At 35.6% G+C, this 16,369-nt stretch overlaps 1 protein-coding gene across 12 annotated transcripts in view; it reads right to left on the reverse strand.

Moving 5' to 3' along the window:
• PCM1 (pericentriolar material 1) overlaps window positions 1–16,369 on the reverse strand; it is a 41,352-nt gene that overhangs the window by 12,303 nt on the left and 12,680 nt on the right. For 3 of the 12 annotated variants that reach the window (XM_066548374.1, XM_066548372.1, XM_066548366.1), the window contains exons 9-27: window positions 15,263–15,461; window positions 14,793–14,972; window positions 13,905–14,062; window positions 13,494–13,708; window positions 11,759–11,910; window positions 11,548–11,677; window positions 10,747–10,881; window positions 10,110–10,303; window positions 8,762–8,959; window positions 7,668–7,890; window positions 7,402–7,547; window positions 6,298–6,488; window positions 4,954–5,137; window positions 3,923–4,281; window positions 3,238–3,396; window positions 2,397–2,453; window positions 1,054–1,226; window positions 842–970; window positions 143–263 (exon numbers count right to left, since the gene is read on the reverse strand). In XM_066548374.1, coding sequence (XP_066404471.1) covers window positions 143–263; window positions 842–970; window positions 1,054–1,226; window positions 2,397–2,453; window positions 3,238–3,396; window positions 3,923–4,281; window positions 4,954–5,137; window positions 6,298–6,488; window positions 7,402–7,547; window positions 7,668–7,890; window positions 8,762–8,959; window positions 10,110–10,303; window positions 10,747–10,881; window positions 11,548–11,677; window positions 11,759–11,910; window positions 13,494–13,708; window positions 13,905–14,062; window positions 14,793–14,972; window positions 15,263–15,461 — 3,303 coding nt within the window. The remainder of the gene's footprint in view (window positions 1–142; window positions 264–841; window positions 971–1,053; window positions 1,227–2,396; window positions 2,454–3,237; window positions 3,397–3,922; window positions 4,282–4,953; window positions 5,138–6,297; window positions 6,489–7,401; window positions 7,548–7,667; window positions 7,891–8,761; window positions 8,960–10,109; window positions 10,304–10,746; window positions 10,882–11,547; window positions 11,678–11,758; window positions 11,911–13,493; window positions 13,709–13,904; window positions 14,063–14,792; window positions 14,973–15,262; window positions 15,462–16,369) is intronic. The other 9 variants (XM_066548367.1, XM_066548375.1, XM_066548376.1 and 6 more) reach the window with 7 other exon arrangements.

Below are 16,369 nucleotides of genomic sequence, written 5' to 3' on the forward strand. Positions count from 1 at the left end.
TTTTGTCTTACAAAACATGTAATTACACACTAAAAATCAAATAATGGTGTACTAAAGTGCAGACAATTGCAGGCATTTAGGGAGGGAGGGAGGGAGGGAGGGAGGGAGCAACACTTAAAACACTAAGTCACATCATTCTCACCAAGGTCATCAGTGGCAAAGGGCTCAAAATTTGAAGAAGTAGACATAGTACTGCCATTGTCTGCATCAGGTTGTTCACAATCTTGACATGCTTCTGTAGAAAAGTTCTTGCCAAAAGTTTCCTAAAAATTACCAGACAACTGAATAGAAACAAGGAACTCACCATACTCTCACAGATGTGTTAACAAGCCTGCAATTCTTTTCAGTGACTTGTGGTATCAGGGTTTGTCATAAGACTGCCTGACTGGAGAACAACCCTACTTTCAGGTTATAAATCCATCAGGTTAATCTACCATGCTTACTTCAAATACTTCAAGTGCAAATCATGTAAGAAATTGTACAGAGGTGTAATTGATTTCTTAAATACAAGCAAAGAATTTTGGAGAATCATGTGATTGGTACTTGTCCTGACCTTACTCAGGAGAGGATTTCGGCTCTGAATGTATCAGTTTTCAATTTACATCCCTCTCCACATTTCATTCACTCCTGACACATCACTCATTTTTAGTACCAAGAATCCTACCATATTTTATCACTTTTGCATTGATTCTTCTGCCACTCATTGTTTAGAAAAGTCTGTGTAAGTTGATACTAATTTTAACAAAATGCATTCCCTAGTATATTTCACTAGACAAGCATATATGTGTGCAAACTGAAATACAGGAAAAGCTGCCAGTAGCTTCTGAATTTCAACACTTACATCATCTGTAGAAGCAAGACTTTCACTAGGAGTGAGTTCAGAATTTGATGCTACCCATGTTGAAGAATTGAGTGATTTTGCACACTTCCCTTTTTCATTTTTCTCACATAAATGTCTGGTCACAATATCCTGGAAAAGATAATCTATGCTGTAAAAAAAAAAAAATCTAAGGTTTGCTTGATTCATAAACAAAATCAAAAATCTGTGCATACCTGCAAAGCATATAGAGCTCTTTGCCTCAGATAATCTGTATTTAGCAGCTGAAGCTCATGGAAAAGTTCAATAAGAAAGTGGGGACGAGACTCATTTTGAGAAATAAGAGTTGCCACTTCAGAATAAATTGTGTCTCGCAAAGCTTCAAACATAGAAAGATCACTACCAGTTTCTGTAGAAAAAAATAAAGGAACTTGTTAAGTCCTTGACAGTCATCCACTTAACAGGCTATCAGGTATGCAACTTATAAATTTACAAATTATGTCTCAGTCATTGCAGATTCCCAATATAGCTGCTTTCATAAAGCTTATTCATTTCCTGAAGGGCAAACATTCTTAAATTATACTTTATGCAATCTTCAATATATAAAATACAATATAGAGCAATCGCAAAAATAATTTTCTTTACACTTCTGAACAATACCTTTTGAAAGTATTGTTTACAAAAGAGAATACTGCACACAGCACAATGATGCTTTCAGAACAAGTATTAAACACTAAAAATGGAGTTTTAAGACATTTCAAGAAAGATAGTGAACAGTCTCAGGTTTATATAATACAGGCAGTCCACACTTCTGCAATGCAAGTAGCATTAAGAAAGCTTTAGGCTGAACTCAAGAAAGCCACTCTTTGCCAACATAAATGCTACATTCTTATACATGTTTAGTATCACTCCCAAGTTCACAAAAAACCTCTTACCCTTAAACCCTATTACATATAAGACAATGTATTGCCTAACAAATCTCCCATCATTTGAAAATTAAGGATTATCCTTGCATCACAACAATCAAATTATTACATGCATTATTTGGGAAGTGCTGAATGGAAACATAGCTAAATTTGGAAAACTCAGTTTAACAGATGTGTAATTGTTAGTATTCAAGTTAATGAAGTTATTAGCAATACAGCAAACATCACTGTGCAATTTGATTATCTGCAAATAGTTGACCAATTTTTTAAGCACAGGCAAGCTTTTTCAACCTTTGAAAAGTTACTACAAATTGCATCCCTCCCCCATTACTAATACCTAATAGCAGCTTTTAAACATACTAAAAATGCCTACTGAAATAAATTTTTTGATGCAATATCTGCATCTATATTTTCTATTTGTAATTGTTACTAATCAAGAACATGTTAACCATGTTCTCCACAACTGTAATTCAAAGCAGTTGGTAACACTGCACTTCATGCAAGGTTACTTCTCTTGTCTTGGTTATAGGGAAGGTGCTGCAATAGCACTAACCTTGAACATCTGCTAAACAGTGAGTTATAGGACCAAAGGTAAGAGAAGAAAAAAAAAAAAGTAATAGCATATTGTTGAAGCTAAGCAGTGAATGCATTACCTGGCGCTTCAATGCATGCATTTCTGTTAGACTGCTGCAGAATTCTCCTAGCATGCGCTGTAGGAAAGTGGGGATAGACAGTGATAAACACAAAAATGCGCACCAGAAATAAAGACAGGGTCTATACAAAACAGCAGGAGGAAGACTGCTTAGTCATCCAAACCACATCAGAGCTGCTTATTGTGAGAATGAGAACTTGAGCAGTGAAGTTTATTATGTACACTAATAAACAGCTCTTAGTGTGGACATAGCTACACTGGCAAAGCTTTATATTGTGCTACAATGACTAAAATTTCTGCATCTCTTAAACAAAACAGAAATAATGGCAGAACCAAAAAAGGCACAGGAGAGAGAATTTTTATGATCTAGAAACAAGAAAAGCAGTGCAGATGGCAAAAATGTAAGGGTTTATGTGATGTTAAAAGACTGAATTTGAATGATATTTGATGGGGCTCATTTAAGCACAAATAGGAAGAAGACATGTATGCAGTATAGGATGTAGTTTAAACATTAAGCAAAGTTTCATCAGTTTAACAGTTACTTTCCATAAAATCACCAACAATAGGTGAGATTGGCTACATTTTTGCTTTTTGTACGGTAAAAGGTTTCTAAATTACTTTAATCAAGTATTTAACATACAGAAAATGCCCAAAAGCAATTAATATCAAACTTTTTACACATTTACATGTACAGTGTCCTTAGGAATTAAAATGTAAAATTCACACGCTAAATATACAGTCCTGTCTTCCTGCCAAAAAACTGCATTTAAATAACACACTAGCAACTAAGGTCCCTTACTCACATAAGTTAACAAAATAATTAAACATTTAGAAAAGAGTACCTGAAGACATTTCTGTAGATCTACTGTATTTAATTATTTTTTCCAATTGCTCCTGATTCCTTTTGCTGAACACCTTTGCATGAACCACATCATCAGAGTGTCTGCTTTTATTGTTCTTGCAGGGCTCACACACACTAGAAGCACTTGCACTTTCATAACCTAATGGGAGGAAATGAAAGGGAAGAAGTAAAGAAACAGCTTACAAAATGTTTTATTACTTTAGAAAATTTGTTCAAGGGCACTCTTAAAGATGCAAAATACTAATGATGTTTCCTATACTAAAATCTTCCTCTGTATACTGAAGCCATACAGTAGTACTAAATCCTCAGCAACTCCAACAGTACTTCTATACTAACTAGTACTGTCCCTCTCTTCTCACAATTTTAATGAAGCTTTTTCTTTCAGCAAATAATCCAGTTTGAACGAGAAGAAAATGAAGAAGATTCTCCTTGTTATTTTAAATCTGCACGTATCTGCATCCATGATCCTCCCGATTGGTTATTTATTTTCTATTGACTGAGATCCTAAAAAACCGGATGCAGTTGTATTATATAAATTTAAGTAATTTCAATAACTTATTTCCATTATTATACTATTTACTATTATATCATTAAATTCTCTGGAATGTAATGATTATAACCCAAGCCAAGTTTGCCAGAGTATCCAAGATTACTTTACAACCTACCAGCATTTTTAATTCTGCCTTTTAGCTGAGAAGAACTCTTCCTCTTATTCTTTGATTTGGGTGTTTTATCTTTTGATGCCAGGCTTGCTTGTGCTGATGCTTTTCTAGATCTAAATGTCTTTGTCACAGTAGTTGGGTCTATTGGATCAGGCATGCTACTGAAACTCTCCAAAGACTCTTCATCAAACTCTCTTCTCCGGTTCATATCACACTGATTTTTATGACCAGAAGCAGTATTTTGTACTGAAACTGCAAAACCTGCATTCAGCTGAGACTGATCATCTTTCTTCATTTCTTGGCTATCATCAAGCCAAGTTGATCTTTTTTCTATTTCCTCTTCAGGTTGTCTATGATTCCTTCTGTCAGAAAAAAAAAGACTCACAGATCAATTTCAATATACCATAACCTGATCTCTCAGATAGAAACATCATGTATTACCAGGCAAACAGTTTATCTGTAATGCAAATTATCTGCCCTTGTTACTTAGACATCAAATGAATATTGAAAAATAAATAAGTCCAGAGAACCCTTCCAAATGGAGAATGGAACTTCCCATTTATCTATCACTGGTTTCAACACGAATATATTAATGCAGCTACTGCTGTGCTCAAATAGTACCACAGGTGAAAACATTTCTTAAAGCAACATTCAGTACAATCTACAGTAGCACAAAAAAATTAGCATTCGCTAAAAGTACATCCTCTAGTTATTCAAACAACTCAGTTTCAAAACAATCCCACAGAAGCAAAATCTTACTCCACCTACATAAAGTGTTAGAAAACCACTCAAAGATTGCATTTGATTTTAAAATGTTCATGAAATTATACATTAATTAATATGTAGAAAAGCAGAACACTACTGGAAAAAATGAAAAAAATTAAACTAGAAGTTACAAAAGTCAAGCTCATATATATATTGTCATATATATATATATATGACAATAAATTCCCTTAATGAATGATGAATTCCCCTAAGCCCCAGAAAATGGAGGAGAAATTATTAAAGGAGAGCTGCACTTTGACATTCAATACCTTTGTTTTTCTGCTCCATTAGAGGAACTGCTTTCAAAGGGTTTGGGGAATGCCATATACTCAGTTTTCCCAGAAGTATTATGATCTAGAGGATGCTGCTGCTCCTGCTGCTCACTGCTGCGTGGAGAAACATTATGTGCAAAATCTCCAAAACCAGATGGAAACACTGGATTACAGTTAATACCTACAAAGTAAACAAGAGAGTCAAAAGATACTACCTCATTTACTTGTGCAGTAAAATTCAAATTTGAGACATACTATGTGGCAGCATGGAATTATGAGCAAATATACATTGGGGAATTAAGCAAGAACTGTTTTCATCCTGAAAGCACTGTAAACAATCAGAATTTGTCTTTAGTGCAGGTTTTGAACACTACTGGATACTACAATCCCATCAATAGAGATCAAGGTCCTTCAAGAAACTCCAGTAGAGAGCTCCTAAAAGTGAAAGTAAAAATAACAACAGTTCCAAAAAAAGGCAGAATTCTGTCTGCCTGAAGACCTTATCAATCTTCAGCCACCATCAAATTGACAAGAAAATTCCAATGGTTCGGGTACTTATAGAGCCAAAGAAGTCATAGATTCATACAACTTCAATTTTAACATCAGAATCTTTATGGAAGTGGCAAAGCGAATGTAACTGATTTCTTTGGGGTAGGTTCCATGTAATTTTAAAAATGTTCTCAAACAGAAAACAGACTCTGCAATTTGCAAGTTCTAATGTAGGTCTATGCCTATTTCCTGGTTTCCTAATAAGACTGAAATATATTAAGACAGTTTTGTTTACTTTTGAGTTATACAGTAAAATACCTACACTCTTTTCCTCCAAATCCAACAGCAAAAGTAGATCAGAGAAAGAGATTAGGAATACTGTATCCAAATCAACAGTTACTGTATAACTCTGATGGGAACAAAAATTAGTCAACATGCTCCATTTACAAGCATTTATAACAAACATGAGTGCTTGAAGTTCTAAGAAAAACAGAAATAATTACCAAGTGCTACCTTCCAATTACATGGTTCACTCAGAACTTGATTTCAACTGTGAAATGACTGCTGAAGGTATGTAAAAGCTTCAAACATTGCTTTTTGTATGTTGGATTTGAAACCTTACATGGAGTGAGTCTTTTCAAGTATAATTAACTTCATACTGAGAGAGTCTTGCTCTTCATACTGAAGTAAAAATATTTATTTAGCAATAAATAGTAAACTTCTGCTTAAGACTATTTCAATATAAAGGAAAAGTGACTGAGTTTCATTAAGTTCACATTACAATTTCAATTAAACGAGAAAATGTCCATTTTTGAAATTCATATTACTTCTCATACCCACAGTAATACTTACCTGGAGCAAAGGAGGAAAAATTAGTAAATCCTGGAACACTAAAGAGGTTCACAGGTTGTGGAGGGTAGTTGAATGGACAGAAAACAGGAGATGGAGGTGGTGGTGCACTACTGCCTCTCTCCTTTCTTGATGGTTTCTCTTGACATTGTTGTTCTTGCTGCTGCATAAGATCATTTAACATTTGTTTCAACCTTGAAAATAAGAAAAAATAACAACTTGGGGAAAAAGAAGAATATTATGGGAAAACTGTACATTTATACTCAAGTAATTTGAGCTTCATATTATCTCACCTACACCAAGTAATGTATGTAAAGAAGTGCTCTATTTAGCTTATTAAAAAACCTCAAGACAAAAATTACTTACATTTAATACTGAGTTGGTTTAAAATGAACTGCTCTGTACTAGTGGTCATGCATGCACAGTTTAAACATCCTTGTAAGAACAAAAAAACCTGACTACATACTGAAGGAATAAGCAAGCTGAAAACTTCAACAGAAACAATCAAATATACAAAGTATTTACAGAACTGAGGTTAAAACTGATTTTAAAAACTGTGTAAGAGGACAGCACATATATATCACTTACCAAATACAAAACAGAGATGAAGGGCTTCAACTTTCATGCAATGAATTAAAATGACTATTACATCTTTTTTGAAAAAAGATAATTTGGATCATGGAATCTTACATTCCATCATCTGAATGGAATGTAAGAAGCACAAATTGTAACTGAAAACACTAAGAAAGGACAAAAAGCTTTTTTGCTGTATATTACCATTAGAATCCAGAATCTTGCCAGGTAGTCTAGTGAAGACTACAGACACAAAAGCACATTAGAAAATAACTACTGCAACAGATTTTTGCCAACTTTTGGTTCTCTTCAATGAAGATTACTAGGAAAGTACTTTTAAAGGTATTAAAGAGGTCATGGGGGGAAAAGATGACAACCAGAAATGCTGCACACAATTTCAAAAGCGTGTTACCAACTTAGAAGTTCAAGAGTCTCATATTTAACCACTATCTGTAATCTTTTATTCACATAACCATGTTCCTGTTACTGAAGCATTTAAAATTCCACAGTTAAACACTAATACAGTCAACAAACCTTTGGACATTATTCTGCTGCCAAGTCAGTTGAGTGTAACACTGGTTTAATTGATGCATAATAAGATGTATTTGTGAAGATGCAACATTATTGGGCATCATGCTGTAGGGGCCTGTGAGCAAAGTCTGCAGAAGGCAAGAGAGGGTCTGTGGAAAGAAAATATGTAACAGTGATCAATCACAAAAAACAGAAGTTAGCGCTAGAAGGAGTTAGAAAGAGAATAAAAGGCAAATAAGAACAGCAAAATAACAGCTCTTCATATCTACCTGCTGATCCTGCATCAAAGTTTGACAAATGCTGACACTAAATTCATGCTGTCTCTTCAACTGATTGATCTGCTCTTGCCATCGCTCCTTTTCTTCCACATAGGAAAGCTCAGACATCCACCGAAAATTTTCCTGACGCCGCATATTTATGTTTTGCTGTTGCCTGGCCTTAGACACGGGACGATAATTTCCATCTGCTGAAAGGGGACGGCAGTTTTTCCACCTGGGTTGGGAAAATTTGAAAAATGAGGACAAAATCAGATAATTCAAACAACTAATGATACTTCCATATTCACATTATGTTTAAGTTGTGCATCAAAAACTCACATGGAACAGGCCAGCTAACTACACATGCCATTTTGTCAATCCAAAATTATCCTAAACAAAAAACAGGAGCTCCCCACCTGACTATGATTGTCAAAAAAGGAATGGCTATGAATGTGCCTGGGTCTCGTTTTTAGTATTTTCCATTACTGCTAACATGTACTCAATAAAAACAGAAGCCACCAACATAATACATTGACAAGTCCAGCCTCTGATGAGCCCACTGTCTACTAACATCATTTTGGTATCCAAACCAGAAGAAATAACTGCAGATATATACATTCTTTTTAACATGGCATTTTCATTTAATCACACAAATGTTATGAAGGAAGTCAATCAGGTGAACAAGAGTTAAAATTAGTCACAATAATTAAGAAATAGCTTCCACAACTACAGAAGCCAGCAATTCAGAAGGAAAAGATTCAGAGTTAGTTTAATTCTCTGAATTACTATTTTTGAAGAGACTGATCATAGCAAAAATTTCACACATGTGATTATCTTTTAACTGATTAAAAATAAATCGGAGCATCAGAAGCCACTACCACACAACTGGAGAGCTCAATGTCAGGTTTTTAGTAAGACTGAAAACAAAAGAAATCACCAAGTCAGTTACATACATTGCAGCTGCAAAGACTCAGAGAAGAAACTGCCACTAATATGAAAAAAGAATTTTCCTTTGCTGTGAGGATGCCCTGTAGTTAATGCAATGCTTCTTCCACCATCTTCCAAATACTCAGACAAGCATCAGATCAACAAATAAGGTTACTAACCTATCTTTGTTTCCTTTACCAAAATAGGCATTTTCTGGTATGTTGTTATTGGGATAAACAGAAAAACTGTCATTCAAACTTGATGCATCTTCTTCCTCTTCTTCTGCCTGACCAGCTCCATCAGAGAGATAACCGTCTTCATCTCCATTTTCTTCCTCTAGGGCACACTGGGTAGAACCTCCCCAGGTAGCCATTGTCCTAGTGAACATTGCAGGGTCAGGGAGAAGAGGGGTGTTTGGAAAATGAGTACTTTTTTTTTCAATTTTATGACAAATTATTAAAACAATCTGTTGACAATTTCAAGTCTATCTGCAATTAATCAAGCTGTACCAAAAAGAATTGAACTGTTCTGAACATGAGCCAGTAGTGTGCCCACATGGCCAAGAAGGCCATTGGCAACCTTGACTCTATCAGGAATAGTGTGGCTAGCGACACCAGCGAGGTCATTCTTCCCCTGCAATTGGCACAGGTTAAGCCACACCTTGAGTGCTGTGTCCAGTTTTGGGTCCTGCAATTTAGGAAGGACTTTGAGATGCTGGACCACATCCAGAGAAGAGCAACAAGGCTGGTGGAGAGACTGCAACACAAGTCCTATGAGAAGTGGCGGAGGGAGCTGGGGTTGTTAAGCCTGGAGGAGTTTTAGGGGAGACCATATTGCTCTCTACAACTGCCTGAAAGGAAGGTGTAGCCAGATGGGGGGTCAGCCTCATCTCCAAGGCAATCAGTGACAGGACATGAGGACAATCTTAAGCTGAGTCAGGGGGGTTTAGGCTGGACATTAGTGATTGACTGGGCATTGGAGTGGGCTGTCCAGGGACGTGGTGGAGTCCCTAGTGGCATTTAAGGAAAGACTGGATGTGGCACTCAGTGCCATGGTCTCGTCAGCAAGATGGTTTCAGGCCATAGGTTGGACTCGATCTTCATGGTCTTTTCCAACTCAGTTGATTCTGTGATTCTCACCAATGCAAAATTGCATCTGATTCTAATACTGGGACAGATAAATGAAATTACTGTCTGTATTGGAAATGTATTACTTTACTATGCTATAAAATGGGTAAAGATGAAAAAAACCTACTCTGATCATTTGGCATTTTCCATGCAATTTCTTCTTCTTAGGTGTTTCTTTTCCCCACTAGTAGAACAGAAGAGACTTAATATGCTGGGAAAACCCATAAAACTGGCAAGTTGCTAAATAACAGTCACTTCACAAGCCAAGAAATTAATTTCCTGCTCTGTTAAATCATCACATTCAGGGGTCAGATGAACACAGGAAACTGCCCCCAACACTGACATCCTACTGAACAATGGAAGCACCTATTGATGAATACAAAATAACTTGTGCTCTTACTTCTCAGTCCTGCTCTGCTGTGGAGTACACCGAGCTTCTGACCCTTCACTTTTAACAGATGCAGCAACAGTAGATATTGTTTCTGCAAGCTCTCTCCTTCTCTGATCTTCAGCCATTAAAGCTTCAAGTTGCTTTCTTCTCTGTCGCAATTCTTCTCTTAAAATCTCATGTCTTCTCATCTCAGACCATAACTGCTTGCAGTAAAATGGAAGAATTAGAATATAATGCTAGCATAATTTCAGGAAAGAATAAGTAATATCCAGATCAATATCAAAGACAATTTAAAAGGTGAAGAAAGACACAAAGATAAATCAGGTTTCAACAAATACTTTCATCATTTTCTCAAAAGATGACATGTCTATAGTATATAGTATCAAATTTTCATGGTAAAAATTAAAAATTAATTCAACTATCACATTAATATTTAGTAACAATTGCCATATTTGGGGGAGAATGTCTTGCCAGTTCAAGTCAGTATTTCCTTTTTTCCAGAAACAAAATAAAGGAGTTATATATATATGCTTTGTTAAAATAGCTACTACTCCACTCCCCAGGCCAGCTATTTAAAATATGTTTAAGCAACCTGTAACTTCCTTCTAAACTCTTTTCAAGTCACTGCATATCAAGTATGGAATACCTCATTGCCTACTGGTAATGATTCATCACATTCAAATAAAGGCTTGACAGCTGTGTTACATTCATTCATGGCTGGAGTTGATGTTGCTTGTGACAATTGTCTATTTGCTGGGCAGTTACCCAGGCCAGCTGACAACTGAAAGAGAAAGCAAAATGGCAAAATAGAATATAAGAGCTTTCTAAAACTTACCTGCAGTTAAAACCCAACACAGTTAAGGCTTTATGAGGCTAGAAAGTCAGTATCCCAGGAAAAGGATTTTTGAATCAAGGCTTAACATTTATTTCAAAAGTTACCTAGCAATCAACAAAACTGATGTATTATTATATAATATTCTAGGATGCACAGTATTGATAATTTACTGCTCACTTCACAGAAAGAAGCTAAGAGCATGAAAAACAGTAAAGCCTGTAGAGTTAAGTTAAAATGCAATGAATTGTTGATCACACATTCAAGATGCAGCATCGCTCCAAAATACCAGCAAATGACTACTAAGAGAAGTAAAGAAGCAGTGACTGACCAGTATGGACAGACAAATTTCAGGCTAAAAATAAGACAGAAGGTTCTGTATCTTTGAAGACTCTGTCAAGGCTTTAGAAGACAAACCAGAATGAAATTAACCACTGAACAAGAACTTTTGAAAAGTGAATGACATAAGCAGAACTCTAGAACACCTGCTTACAGTATACAAGCATTACCAATTTAAGTTTTTTTTCCAATTTTCATAGGGAAAAAAGGGTGAGCAAGGTATGTTTGTTTCTTTGTTCAACACCTTAAGACAGCAAAGAAATACATTCTACCTACTTGAAGGTCAGGACAAGCTTTCTGTAACACTTGAATTTTTTCCTGGATTTCAAACAGTTTTCGTCTTTCTTCTTGTAACTGCTTCAGCTCCCGTTGCTGCTGCTGAAGTTTAGCTTCATAGAACTTCTCTCTGTGTAAATAAGTTATCCACGTGTTACTTGGCAAGAAGTTGCCTAAAGCACAGCTCTACCATCCTCTGACAAAGGCTTACCTTGCTTTCTCATTCAGTCGCACATCTTTTTTTAACTTGTTGGAACTTGCTCGGACATTGTTTGGCTGTTGCTTTGTCTCTTCCCCCTCACCCAACAAGTCCCCAATATTAGACGCATTTGCAATTGCTCCTTGAGGTTCTGGATCATCACACTAAAAGGATGTCAGAAAGGCAGTTAGACTATTTTCAAGCTGATACCAAAAAAAAAAAAAAAAGTAAAAAAAGTAACATATCTAGTTTGTCAAGTTTGCCTGGTTTGATTTTTTCAAAACTAATCATTCTGAAGAGCTTTATCTTTGGCACAAACCAAGAACTGAGAAGTCATTATCACCATGGCATCATGACTTTAAGATAAATTGAGTTAATGAGAGAATTTAAAGTTATTTAACTCAACCTGAACTACTGAAACTTCCACTCTAAATGTAAATTATTTGTCTCATTTTTGAAGCATGAAACACTTGCCTGTGGCTCAGTAGACAGAAACATACAAGCATATGAAGAAAGAACAAGGAGGAACAGGAGGAGACTGAGGTGAATGAGGTGAACAACATTGCCTATTTACTGCAATCAGTGAACTTAAATATTATTATTAACAATAACTACTCTTGAAAACTAAATCTGGAAGACTTTTGAGAAAGTCTTACTGGTTTTCTATTCTGCTTTTATTTTTTCATAGTTTCTGTATTTTCAGTTCTCAAACTGGAAATATGAAAGCCATACCCACTGCTGCTTTTGTTTTCCAATGTAATCATTCTCCATAAAGACTCTGCTGAACAGGAGAGACCACTGGTGTCCAAGAATGACACAGCTCATGGGCCTACTGTATCTTTGAGATTACATACACATAACAAGCCTTGCAAATATGATTGAAGATATGCCATTAATTAGGCTATTTATCAAGGAAGCTGCTGAATCATCTCTAATTCAGATTTATACCACTGCACAGTTAGCATCTCTATAGTGATGATAAAAAACAACACTGATCTAGATGCTGAGAAATAATACAGGAGTATTATCTTGAAATAACAATATTGTGTTTATACAATATTTTGTTGCTATTGTCAAACATAGGTTCCAACTGAGCTTGATTTTAAGCCTTTTCATTTCTGATACACTTCTGTGTATTCAGTACGCAGACATTACAGCAGATGGTGATCAAATGGGAGCATTCTGAAGGGACATTAGATCCATGACATTGTGCTGCTAACATCACTAGATTAGCATGAGATATTCTAAATTAAAAACACTCCCAACTTATAGCTGGCCCTCAAAATTCTCATAATAAATACAACCACTGCCTCCAAACCAAAAAACTGCAAGTCAAATATATTGCAACATCCAAAGATTTTAATGAAAAATGTTCCTCATTGATTGAACAATGTCATAAAATCTAGGGCTCAAAAACCTAAATGTGTTGAATGTTCTGCATAATCTTAAAAATGTCTAATATTTAAAAAAATAATACTGATCTACTTCTTGGTTTGTATTTTGTAACCTAGTGCTAAAGTTAAAGACCACTGGTCCTTAGGCTGGCATCCTCCAAGAAAATCCCTGAATTGAACATCAGAAGCGGCACCTTTGAAATCAGAAAAATCAAACTGTATCTCTTTTTCCCTAGACTACAAATAAGCATTTTTAAATGTTCCACTAAGCAGTTTTTCCCTATCAGAAGGTACAGATAACACGAAACAATGAATGCTAAATTTTTGTGCACAAGTTTATATTTATAACATACCTGCACCATAGCAGCAAGGTTTTGTAACCGTCTAAGCTTCTGTTTTGCAGCTATAAGTCTATTGATCTTCTGCTCAAACTCGGCATCTCCAGCCACATCACCCAGGCTGCTTCTGTGACTAGACATGGAATCTTCACTAACTCGATCTTCTTCCACTTCATCTTCTTCACCTTGGGGTAGATCGAGGTGTTTGTCATTCTCCCTATTATGACAGTCTGGAATAGGGAGAGGAGGAAACAAAACAATACCAAAGACACATTACTGAACTTCTGAAGTCCACTGTAATTACTTGATATTAGAAAAATATTAGCTTAATGATAAGGCTCTTGAATACTCTGCTCTCCCAAATGCTGTGCAGCTATCAGTTATTTGCACTAAGAAGTAAAATTACTGGAAGATTTTAGAACATACCTAAAGCAGAAGACATTTTTAGAGTCCTTATATTAGCAGCAGATCTGTTGTTTATTTCACAGTCTGTATTAAGATGTCTTCCATCTCTGTTATTAGTTCCACACTGTACATTTGAGTTGCTATTTACTTCACTCCAACTACTGATTCCTTGAGGGTTTCTAGGGTGAAATAAATTACTCATGTTAACTTTTTAAAAACTGGTATGAATACAATTTTACTTCAGTCTTCTTCTACCTACCATTTTACAAATAGGTGTTCTGATCCCTCCTCCTAAAAAAACCCAATAAAACCCCCAAATGAACAAACTCCAACCCCATATAAAATCCATCCAGACACTGTGAGGTTTTCCATATTCATCTCTCCAACAGATTACTTTTTTTTTTTAAACAATCAAAGCAGCTTTAAATTATCCCCTGCTAGATCTGCAACAATACATTAGGTCTTACAGGTGTATGTCTACATTATAAAAGCTTTATATGATGCATAGCTGAGTGACTGCTCATTTCTACCAGGTGAAGATCCTCAATGCACACAGGTGCCAGACTATAGCTGTAAACCGAAGGGTTTTTTCCTCCAATTCTCTAGTCTAAGACTGTAATCTTCTAGTGAAATTCCATACACATAATTCAGTACTTAAACCCAAAGGAATTTCAGACTTTTGAAGTCTTATAGAGATTGTCTAAATGTTCATGCTAATCTAAATAAATAAGATACCAAGGATTAGACAATTAATAAACATCTGTGTAACAGTTACCTCAAATTAAAAAAATCTGTACTTTTGTTAATGTAATAAGCACAGATTTAAGTTACTTCTGTTGACTCAAAGTATTGCAGGTTTCCCAAAGCAACAACTCAGCTACAAAGCCTTTGGATAACAAAAAATACAACAACCTAATATTTGTAACAGGCTGTGGATGCTCATGTTCAGAATCGCTTTCTGATTCTTCTGTTTCTTCCTCCTCCTTAGTGTTTTCATTCACAGCATCTGTCATCATATCAGATCTCTGCTCATAGTAGTGAACTAATTCACGTAACTCGTTCAGTCTCTTACGAACCTCATTTAGCTTCCTGAGGAGGAAAAAAAGAGTATTTAATCTGTTTTGCTGTATTATGCTCATCAATGTAGAGTTAAAAAGAATATATATACCCTTAGGTTCTTAGAAGTTACAGTCAGTTTTCAAGAACCTTACACTTGAAGCTCTGAATTCAGCTAACTATATTAGATTGTTTACTAAGTAATCTGTAATACTAAATTAGGTAAATCAAAAAATGGAAATAGTTACTTAACACAACACTTATTAAAAAAGTAATGCTCCAAATTACTAAAGCAACACTAAAAAAAATTAAAGAACTTTTACTGAAGCTTTTCTGTTGGATTTAGATTTTCATCCTCTTCACTCTCATTTTGAGAAACCAGGGAATCAGGAGGATAGGGAGCAGATGCCAGACTATTTGGTTCACCATTGACAACAGTTACTATGCCTACAGGACCAGAAGCAGCTGAAGTTGTACTTCTTTGATCAACACTCCTTTGAGGAGAACCTGAAGCAGGAAAAACTACAGAAAAGAAATACAGCTTATGTAAACAATTCGTAATAAGGAATCTGCTTAATGAATTATATTAAAATAACAACACAAAATATTATCAATAAACAAAACAGCAGTTAATAACGTCTTTCCTTAGCAAAACAAAAGCTTTTTTCTTAAGTTTCATTGCATGCAATGTCAATAGGCAGTGAGTAATAAGGTGGCTTGTGTAAACAAGATTTCAGTTATTCCCTTTTAGCTTTATCAAATGTCAGAAGTAGAAACTTTCATGCTGTGAATCTGCCCATAGAGATTTTTCAAGGGTTTACTTAGGGCTACATTGCTTTTTTATAAAAATTTAACATTTTAGAAATTTGATCAAAAGAAAAATCCTAGCAAATTTTTCACCTCTGCTAAGTTCTTTTGTCTATTTGCTGTACAACGAACTGGATGTTTGCTTCTTCTGGCTACATGAAATCATAACCAATTATGTTCATATTATATGCACTAAATACATACAGAAAAATTGGGCTACAATAACATAACTATTAAATCAGCACGTCCTTCTCCAAGTGCATGCTTTAAGGCCTCATTTCTCAATGCTAACCAGAATATGCTGTGATCACCCCTCAGAGGTTTTCAGCCACAGGACAAATGTCACCAGTACAAATGCATTGTTAGAAACAGAGAGCGAGAGCAGCAAGTGGACAGGTCTACATGAATAAGCAGAGCACAAAGCCATTAAAAGAAAAAGCCAAAGCTCTAATCCATTCAGACAGGTAAGGCCCTCTAGAATGGCCTGTGATTGAAGCCCCTGCCACGAGAGCACATGAAAGCCTTTTGACAGAGAGGGAGCAAAGCCATATTGCCATAAAGCTACCAACACATGAAGTGCTGAGTACACAAATGCAAACATACTGTGATAAAAACACAAAGCT

The sequence above is a fragment of the Molothrus aeneus genome, chromosome 4 (assembly GCF_037042795.1).
Source record: "Molothrus aeneus isolate 106 chromosome 4, BPBGC_Maene_1.0, whole genome shotgun sequence".
In the NCBI taxonomy this organism is placed as follows: Eukaryota; Metazoa; Chordata; class Aves; order Passeriformes; family Icteridae; genus Molothrus; species Molothrus aeneus.